This window comes from Apus apus, chromosome 4 (genome assembly GCF_020740795.1).
Source record: "Apus apus isolate bApuApu2 chromosome 4, bApuApu2.pri.cur, whole genome shotgun sequence".
NCBI classification, from domain to species: Eukaryota; Metazoa; Chordata; class Aves; order Apodiformes; family Apodidae; genus Apus; species Apus apus.
In genome coordinates this window covers 34419318-34429049 of record NC_067285.1, presented here as the reverse complement: position 1 = coordinate 34429049, position 9732 = coordinate 34419318, and the positions used below count along the sequence as shown (strand labels likewise).

At 57.2% G+C, this 9732-nt stretch overlaps 1 protein-coding gene across 1 annotated transcript in view; it reads right to left on the bottom strand.

Moving 5' to 3' along the window:
• Positions 1-347: 347 nt before the first annotated feature.
• LOC127384166 (microsomal triglyceride transfer protein-like) overlaps positions 348-9732 on the bottom strand; it is a 13139-nt gene continuing 3754 nt past the window's right edge. Inside the window, exons 4-18 of the mRNA XM_051618247.1 lie at positions 9088-9277; positions 8514-8630; positions 6771-6910; positions 6369-6522; positions 5758-5915; positions 5258-5423; positions 4752-4859; positions 4434-4646; positions 4109-4323; positions 3635-3732; positions 2239-2360; positions 1621-1848; positions 1225-1349; positions 771-941; positions 348-495 (exon numbers count right to left, since the gene is read on the bottom strand). Coding sequence (XP_051474207.1) covers positions 348-495; positions 771-941; positions 1225-1349; positions 1621-1848; positions 2239-2360; positions 3635-3732; positions 4109-4323; positions 4434-4646; positions 4752-4859; positions 5258-5423; positions 5758-5915; positions 6369-6522; positions 6771-6910; positions 8514-8630; positions 9088-9277 — 2353 coding nt within the window. The remainder of the gene's footprint in view (positions 496-770; positions 942-1224; positions 1350-1620; positions 1849-2238; positions 2361-3634; positions 3733-4108; positions 4324-4433; positions 4647-4751; positions 4860-5257; positions 5424-5757; positions 5916-6368; positions 6523-6770; positions 6911-8513; positions 8631-9087; positions 9278-9732) is intronic.

Here is a 9732-nt window from a genome sequence, read left to right as displayed (position 1 = left end):
TGGGGAGAAAACACAGTGGTTTGGGGGCCAGGTTTGTGGAAGGGTTTCTTGGGCTGGGAGGAACTTCTTGGTTTGCAAAGACTTTGGGTTTTTGTTGTGTTTGTGTTTGGTTTCCCCCCCCCCCCCAACAAGGACCAGTTTGGTTTCCAGCAAGGCCTTCCAGAGGAAGGAGAAGAGTTCAGGAGCAAGAGGTCTCAGCTGTTGGGGTGGGGAGCCCCAAGCAGGAGGTGGTCCTGGTTGTCCTGCAGTGGTTCCTCTTGGGGTCTCCTCTGATGTCCTTGTTTTTCTTTTCAGGAGGTGGTTGTGGAGGAGTTGGGCAGGTCCCTTGAGATCTCACCCTCTCTCCCTTATCCTCCCACCTTCAGCAGGAGGCTGCAGACCTTGGAGTTGGCTTGGTGCAAGGCCAAGTCCTGGCCAGGCCTGGTGCCCTTCCTGACCTTCCCAGCACTGCTGCTCCAGCTCCCGGCCACAGACTTGGAAATGGTCAAGATTTCCCTGTAGGACAAGGCAACAGCAAGTTGGTCAGTGAAGCTGTGGTGCTGGTGGATCCCATCCTCCTCCCAGACCAGCCTCTTCACCTGCAGGGCTTCTCCTGGTGGTCTAGACATGGCACTTCCCCCCCCCATCACCATCATCTTGTGTCCGTCACCCCCTCCCTACTGGTTTTGACCCACCCTGCTCAGTAAATGTCCAACCATTACCTCCTACTCTTCTCCTCAAGAAGTCCTCGTGATGTTTCTACAGTGTCTCCTGGACCCAGAGCTTTTTACCTGTATGGGATCTGCTCCTCTCTCAGCTGCAGGCACATGAGCACGGGGCTGCCAGAGAACCTCAGCGTGGTGTCCAAGTGGATTGAGGTCTCCACCTCTGTCTGGCTTCTCAGGGTGGCTTGGAGGAAAGGAGCATCTAGCTCTGCCTGGAAATCAATGGCAAGGCTTCCCCTGCAAGACAGAAGCACGTGGGGGCTGGTCTCCTGGGATGGCCACCATGGCCTGGCACCCAACAACCCCAGAAGCATCCTCACTTCAGGTTTGGCCATGGAAAAGGAGCCTGGAACCAACTGTGCCACCAGACCCAACCCACCCAACGTGCCCACCAGGAAGGGCTGGACCCAGCAGAAGAAGAGCAGAGGGCTGTGGAAAGCCCTCTTCATGGGGAGTGTTCTTCATGCTGGGTGCTGAGCCTCCTGTGTCCCCAGAGCCAAGTGGTTTCCCACCCACTGACCTTGCATTGATGCTGGTTTTCAGGTCCTGCTCCCAAATATCCAGGTCCATGTTGGCTGAAATGTCAAGCCCCAGCCCACCCTGGAGTTTGATGGTCACTTGGAGGCCAGACTGTAGAGGGATGACCTGGGAGGTGGAGAAGGCAGAACTTGGTGTCACCAGATGCTGTTCTTGACCGAGCAGCTGATGCTGCTGGGACTGTCCATCCCAATCCTGCTTGTGTGGGACAGCTCTCCCATGGAAGAGCCAGCCACCCTGAGGTTCTACCAACCCCAAGAGACCTCTGGCAATGCCACCTTGCTCTTAGGTTGTGAGGAACATGCCTGAAAGCCACTGGCCCATGCGTGGTGTTTGCTAGGACCTGGCCTGGAGGCAGGCCAGCCCCTCCATCTGTTACCTGGTGATGGTCCATCAGAAGGAGGTTCCCTTTGACCACACTTGTGGGGTCTCCACTGCTTAAGAGGACCTTGGCCATGAGGTCTGTGTAACCCTGGAAGAAGACAATGGGCCGCATCTGGACATCTAAGAAGATGGCAGACATCCCAGCCATCAGCTCTGGCTCCTCTTCCCCTTCCAAGATGTTTTCTCCCAGCATTGACTCCATCCCTCGGGCTTCGATGGTGACCTAAAACCCAGGAGTGAAGAGGTGTGAGATGCAAGGAGCAGAAGCTGGTGAGTCCATCTCCTGCCTCGTGATGTTGAGGTGCTGAGCTTGCCCAACCCTTAGGTGGGCACCTTTGGAAGCAGGAGGCCAGTGATGGAGCGGGCTGGGTGGGACATCCAAGCTGTCCCTCAGCACTGGGTGGCAGTGCTGCTGCACCCCCTGCTTCTTTGGAAGGTTCCCTTCTCCAGAGCAGGTCAGTGGTGGAGGAGGACAAATCAAGAGCTGCCTCCACTTGGTGGGGCCCACTGAGTGGGGAGGTGAGCTCAAGCACTGCAAGGAAGGTGAAGTGGGGGACACCCTGGGCTGGTGCTGCCACCCCCTCCACGTAGGTGTCCCCCTCAGCAATCCCACCTGAGCTGCTTGGAGCTGCTGGCCACGGCTGAGCAGGGAGAAGTCAGAGATGCTCTTCCTCAGGAGGCCACCTTCCAAAAACAGCAGGTCCAGCCCGAAGGTGGAGAGCAGGTCCTGGGTGACTGAAAGGCAGAGAGGTGTCCATCAGCACCCCCAGGCTGGGCCTGCCATGTCTCCTGCTGCCAGTGGGTCACTGAGGGGTGGTCAACCCTCAATGGCTTGAGATGAAGCCTGGCAGGAGCAAACAGCCCACAGGTGGGATGTGCAAGGCTGGGGTCCCACCAGGTCAGTGCTCAGCAGGTCAGGGAGGTCTCTTTTAAGAGCTTGTCCAGACCAGTTTCAGGAGTGGGGAGGTCCCAGGGTACAGCTAAACCCAGGATCCTGGAGGCTCCTTGGTGCTGTTGATGCCCCATCCCTGGGAACATCCATGGTCAGGTTGGCTGGGGCTCTGAGCAACCTGATCTGGTTGAAGATGTGCCTGCTCATGGCAGGGGTGGCTGGACTAGCTGGTCTTCAAAGGTCCCTTCTGACCCAAACCACTTGGTGACAACTTGGAAAGCCTCCTCCCTGCACTGGGTGGTCACTCCTGTAGAGCTGTCCCACCTGTGGCCAGGGTGTCTGATCTCAGGTGGTGTCTGATCTCAGGTGGTGTCTGATCTCAGGTGGTGTCTGGCAGAGCTACAGGCTTCAGAGGGGAAAGCTTCTCCTTCCACCCTTCCAATATCCAGAGGATTTTGGCAGGGTGATGTTCTTCACCCAGGTGGTGGCTCTCCTGCCTCCACCCAACCCCTCCAAGGCCAGACTTTGAAGAGGAGCAGAAAGGAGAGCAGAGAGGGGGAAGATCTCAGCAGATACTTCAGCAAGCATCTCTTGTCATGGTCCCTCTGAAGTTGGGTGGGCTTCATCTCAAGGGATCCTCCTCTTGTCATGGTCTCCCTGAAGCTGGGTGGGCTTCATCTCAAGGGATCCTCCTCTTGTCATGGTCTCCCTGAAGCTGGGTGGGTTTCATCTCAAGGGATCCTCCTCTCTGAAGAGCTTACTCAAAATTCCTAAGGCAAGGAGCTACATCTCTGGAGTTACCAGGAAGAACATGGCCACTCCCACCTACAATCTACTGCTGGTGACATCTCCAGCTGAAGTTTCTCCTTCAAATCAGCAGGATTTGGGCCAAGGATGTGGCCCAGCCCTGTCCTTCTGCTGCAGGAGTGTCAGAGAAAGGTGAACCTATCTCAAGTGATGGCCACCAACTTCAGCTGGTGCTGGGAGACCTGCTCAGAAACCTCCCATGGTAGTTTTGGGGTGTTTCTCTAAAGCTGAGGCCTCATCTGAAAGCTGCTTTGCCCCCTACCAGCCCCTCCTGTTGATGGGGACCATCAGTGTCCTCCCTGGTTGTCACCTGTCAGAGGTCCTGAGAAAGAAGAGGAGACACCAGCTTTCGAGAAGAAGTGGTAATTGTTTATCTGTGGGTCTCTCAGGATGGCTTTCATCATCTTCCTGGAAGCAAGAGGGGGGGAAAAGGGTATGTCAGGACCAGGGAGAACATCAGAGAAGTCCTTACAAAGAAGGAAACACCAACTTCCAAACTCTTTCTTCTCCCCAAGAAGTAGGAGGCAAAAAGGAAACGAGCACACATGGGCTGCCCTGGAATCTTCTTCTCCTGGGGTTGATGAGGCTAAACCAGTTGGGTATCCTTCTGCAGCTTGTGCTTAGCTCCAGAAGATGTGAGCACCAAGCCCAGCTCCAACAAGTGGTTCTGGCACCTTCTGAAGGTGTGTTTGGGTCAACAGCCTCAGCTGGGCTGGGGAGAAGGAGGGGAAAAAGCCACGTGGAGCCAGGGGTGGGGAAATGTGACTGACCCCTCCAGACCCACCTTGCTGGGTGGTGCTCAGCACGCAGGCTGGTCTGGACCTTCTGCAGCAGGAAGGTGGCTGTCTCTGCCTCCATCTCCACGGTGGCCAGCAGGATGTTGATGATGTCCATGGGGGAGGGCTCCTTATCCAGCAGGACTTCTGCAGCCGCCAGGCGGCACGTTCTGTCGTAGCTCTTCCTCTTCTGGTGGACAATCCTCCTCATGGCCCCTTTCACCTGAGACCCAGAGGGTCACGAAAGCTGGTGGTGGCTGCGTTTCTGCAGCCTGGGGGGGCTTTGGGTGGGAAGGGAAGCAACCAGGTCCCCTCAGCAGCTCCACTTCCTACCTTGCTGGAGATGTGGCGAGCAGGGAATCGGCGCAGGGCAGAAAGAGCCGCCGTGGAGATGGTGGCAGGACCCCCCTCAGCGTGGTCCAGGAGGGTGGGGATGGTCTTGGGGAGCATCATGTTGCCCAGGGCCAGCAGGTAAACCACCACCTTGGCCTCCTCCTTGGCACCTCTCAGTCCTCCAAGGATGGTTTCCACCCCGCGTTCCACCACCTGCTCAGGGGTTGCAGAAGAGAAGGAGGGATGGGAGGGACTTTGGGCACCCCTGCAGGAGGTGGGGGTGAAGAAGCCAAGCATGAGGGTTTGCAGAGGACCCACCTGCAGCCCACACAGCTTCTGCTGGCACAGCTTGCCCACCAGAGAGCCCACAGCCACCATCCCTGTTTCCCAGACCTCAGGGACCAGCTGCTTCCCATCCAGCTTGTCCTGGCCGGTGGGCAAGGAGAGGAAGAGGGGAAAAAAGAGAGATGAGGAGGAGGTTCTGCTTATTATCTCCAAGTACTTCCCACTTAGCTGCTTTGAAGGAGACAACACCTCCTTTAATGGGAGAAAATGCTCATTTATTGATTTATTTCCCCGTGGCTTTTAATTAAGCTTTAATTATCTGTCATTCGTGGAGAGAAAGGACTTCCTGCTGGATGTTTTTCCTCTGAGGAACATCTACTCCCTCTGCCAACCTCCCATGAAAAGATTCCTGGAAGCAGGGAGAGATATTTCTACAGGAACCACCTTCTCCTTTCTCTGGACCTGCTGTTCCTTCCTGGTGAGGGTCCATCCTGCCTTGGGACCCTCAGGGAGGGAGGAGAAGAAGGTCCTGTACTTACTAACACCAGCTGGAGAAGTTCTCCTGAAGGGTGGGGAGAGAAAGCTGCTGAGTAGAGGAATTTTTCCAGCAGGGATCCGGGCTCTTTGCTGAAATCCAGGAAGTCTGAGAGAGCAGCCAAGGATGCCACCGACTGCGAGGCCACCGCTGCCTCCACCAGGAAGGGGCTGGAGAAGAAGGAGCCCATCAGTGGCGTGACCTCCTAGAGCTGGAGAAGAACCAAGGTGGCCCCGTGGAGCTTTCGACCCCCTTGTCTCCTCTCCAATGCTTTCCTCCTGCTCGAACTCTTGGAGAGCTTCAGACCAGGGATTAAAAAAAGCCCCTAGAAGGTCGGTTGGTGCCCATCTCCAGATGTTCCGCTGCGGAGGTGGAGCCTGTTCCCAGCACCCACAATGACAAGGGATGGATGCTCAGACCCTCAGTTGCCCAGCCCAGGAATGACCTCGTGTGCCAGGGCTTTACCAGCCACGTTTTGGCCAGGTAGCTCCTGGGGGTGCTCACAGCATCTCCTTGGGTGCTCCCCTCAGCAGCTGCAGGACGTCCCTCTTCTCGGCACCTCGCAGCATCCGGGTGAACTTCAGGAACTGCCACGTGGCCTCCACCTCAGAGGCATCTGCTGGGATTCTTTGGCTGTCCAAGGCCTTCAGGTAGGCTCTGAGCTGCAAAGGTGAGGTTCTTTGGGTGGGATTTGGCCTCTCCTGCCCCCATTATCCTGGGGTCACGTTGATGATCCAGGAAATACCGAGGGGTGGGAGAGGTCCACGGGGCTCATGAATCTCCTGCAGCCTCCCACCCTGCTGGGGACTTGTTTCAATTCCAGATTTCCTAGGGGAAGAGCCTGGAGGACTTGAGGAGGCAGAAAGAACCCCTCCTTTCTCCTTGCCAGCCTGACCTGCAGTGGAGTTCCTTCCCAACCTCAAACCTGTGGTGGGTTTCACCCAACCCTGGGTGCCAGCTGGGGCAGGGGGTTCCTCCCACCACGGGGGGCATCGACAGTGGTCACCAGCCCCTCCAGATGTACCACCAGGGCTCGCCCCCCCAACCCCCCAGCCTTCTCCTGCCCACCCAGGTGCCCAGCTTGGTGAGTTCTGGGGGTGAGCAGCATCACCCACCGACGGGCAACGGGTGCAGACCCTTCTGAAGGGCAGGCTGGTCCTGGCCAGGGGTTGGTGGTGTCCCCTTGTGCCAGCAAGAGCATCCTTGAGGCTTTGCCCAGCCACCTCTGCTGGGCCAGGGGTTGGAGGAGACACCAGTTGGAGCTGCTGCCTGTGGAGGGAGAAGAAGCCATTGGGAAGCACTTTGGCACTGACACCTTTCCCTAGCCAGGAGGCTGGTGGGGTTCAGGAGGGTTTGGAGAAGCTGTCATCAGGTGTCTGGTGTTCTCCAGGTGCCACGGCCAGCTGCTGGACCCTGCCTGAAGAGCCACCACCCATCCTTTAGCTCCACCAGCTGCCTCTTCATCCCTTCACCCTGGGCTGCCTGATTCAGGCAGCAGAACCAGGGGCATCACCCACCTGGACCGGATCTTGACCCCGGTGGTGGAGCTGAGGGTGAGGGACAGCAGGTGGCTTTCCTCCACCACCACTGACTGCAGGAGCTTCTCTTCCACCACGTACTGGCTTCTGCTGCTGGGCTGCCACTCCACCCCAAAAATCTTGACCAAGGAGGAAGAAAAAAAATCAAGCAACTTTTGGTCTTGTCCCCTCTGCCCAGGAGATCTGTCCCCTCTGCCCAGGAGATCTGTCCCCTCTGCCCAGGAGATCTGTCCCCTCTCAGCAGCAAAAGCCCTTCCCAGGCTGCCAACTCATCCATCCACTGCAGGAAAAGGCAGTGGTGGGAGAAGGCAGCACCAAGGGGGGGTGGTGAGGGTCACAGCCTGGTGTGGGAAGTCTGCCTGGTGACCCCATCTTGGACTTTCTCCTTCCCTGCCAAGGTGGTGTCACCTGGGGTTGGGCAAGGGGATGCTCCTGCCTGGAGTGGGGTGACAGCTGGAGGCTGCCAAGTGGGAAGCAAAGACTTCCCCAAAGGATCACCCATCCCACAGGTGCCCCAAACACAAGAGGTGGGGGGCTCCTCAACCCCAAAACCCACCTCGCCCTGAGGAGCAGCAGCAAGGATGTTCTCCAGGTGAAGGAGCAAGCTGAGCAGCACCCGTCTCAGGCCAAAAAAAAAATGCTTGGCTTCCTCACCCTGCTGCCAGGTGACCTTGGGGACCTTCTAGGGATTCCTTTGATCCTTCTGAAAGGACTGATGCCCTTGCTGGACCTCACTGGTCACACTGGGAGATGTTACTGGGCTTGGGTGTGGTGGGGCTTGGGGCAGGGAAGAGCTGAACCATGTGCAGTTGGTGGGATTGGACCAGAAATGACATCAAGAATAAGATCAGTGTTTGAAGAAGGAGGATGTTATCCCTATGGATCATGGGGAGGTCCAGGGAGCTGCCTCAATCCAGCCTCCAACAAATGTGCTCTGCAGGTTGGTCACTTTCTTGGGGAAGTTTGGCAGGATCATAGTCCAGAAAGACCTCCAGGCCATGAAGAAGGGCCAGAAAGACCTCCAGGACATATGGAGAAGGCCCAGAAAGACCTCCAGGACATATGGAGAAGGCCCAGAAAGACCTCCAGGCCATGAAGAAGGGCCAGAAAGACCTTCAGGACATGAAGAAGGCCCAGAAAAACCTTCAAGGCATGAAGACCCAGAGTTTGGCTGCCAAGTGGTGAGACCTTGGCCAAAGCCCATGGGTTCTCAGTGTGGTGATGTCCCTTTGTAGATGGAATTCAGCACAATATGTAGATATATAAAAAAAAAAAAAGCCCCACCAACTTTCACCATGGCAGGTGTGAAGAATGAAGACCCTGCCCCAGAGTTTCAGCTGTGTCAGGGTTGGACATGGGCTACTGCTTTCAATGGAACAGGTGGTCTTGGAGTCCTATCAACCTCATCTCCCCCACCTGATGAGTCTGAGGACCAAGAAACCTTGGTTTGGGTCTCCACCTTCCACTTGGTTTGGATCTCCACCTTCCCCCAGGTCAGAAGTGACCAGAGGGATGGGGATGGGATGAGGCAGGACATCTTTTCTGCTCCTCTTCACCTCCAAACCAGCTGCTCCTCCCTGGGGTTTCTTGGTGCACCCCAAGGCTGGTGCAGGAGGCTGAAACCAGTGAGGAGTGGGACTCCAGGCCTTCCTGCAGGAAGGTTTTGAGGACAACCCTGATGCTCTTAAGTGGAGCCCACCACCTGGAGATCAATGGACTTGCCTTGTTGATGGAGGTGAATCCAGGCTCTATCTTGGTGCAGCTGAGGAGATCTTTGGTCTTGGTGATGGAATGGTTGGACGTGGTGTAGGTGACCTGGCAGCTCCCAGAGACGTCCTCCTGAAACAGGGCAGGGTTGAGTGGCTTTGGTCAAGCCCAGATGAAATGATCTATGTAGAAGACAGTCTCTAATCAAGAGGCAAAAAAGCTAGAAGCTGGGCTCTTGGAGAAGGTCCAAGTCCCACCTGGGCAGGAGATGAGCTTGTGCAGGCAAAGGACCCTTCTACCTGCACGTTGGGGTTTGGGGAGGGGGGTCATTTTGTGGTGTTTGCAGGTCAGTCCAGCAGCAGTTGAGCTGGGGAGGGATGTGGAGGGAGGGGTTTTCTCCCTGCTGGGCTGGAGAAACCCAATCCCACTGGGTAGAAGGTCTGGTAGAGTAGGTTTTTTGGTTGGGTTTTGGTGGGTGGGTTGGTTGGGTGTTGGTTTTTTTTCCCTCCTGTGCTGGGAAAGATGATGATGATGATTTGGGAAGAGTTGGCCATTCCTGATCTGGCCCCTTGCCTCTGCCCCTACCTACCTCCAGGGTGGTGGAGTTGGGGTGGAGCTGGAGCTGGAGCAGGCTGACCACCCCTCTCTTCAGGTTGGAGATCAAGATGCTTTCTGCTGGGTCCCCATAGAAGGCTTTCACCTGGGCAGGGCGAGAAGGTGGTGGCACCCTGCAGGTGTCCCCAGGGCTTGGCAGCTTCTCCTGGGACCTCAGCAATGCCCTGGAGGCACCCGAGGGAGGGGGCTCACCAGGAGGACCCCCCCCCCCTTCAGCAGCACAGGCTTGGTGCCCACCTCTGGTTCTCCCCCAGGCTTGGAGGAATGGGGGGTGGGGGGGGCAGGATTGGGGTGGGGGGGCAGGAATGGGGGGTGGGGGGGCAGGAATTGAGGTGGAGGGGGCAGGAATGGGGCAGTGGGGGCAGAAATGGGGGCAGGAATTGGGGACGGTGGGGGCAGGAATTGGGGGGGCAGGAATGGGGGTGGGGGGGGCAGGAATTGGGGGTGGTGGGGGCAGGAATGGGGGTGGGGGGGGCAGGAATGGGGGGGGTGGGGGAAGGAATTGGGGGTGGTGGGGCAGGAATGGGGGGGTGGAGGAAGGAATTGGGGGTGGGGGGGCAGGAATTGGGGGTGATGGGGTTGGGAGGGGCAGGAATGGGGGTTGGGAGGGGCAGGAAGG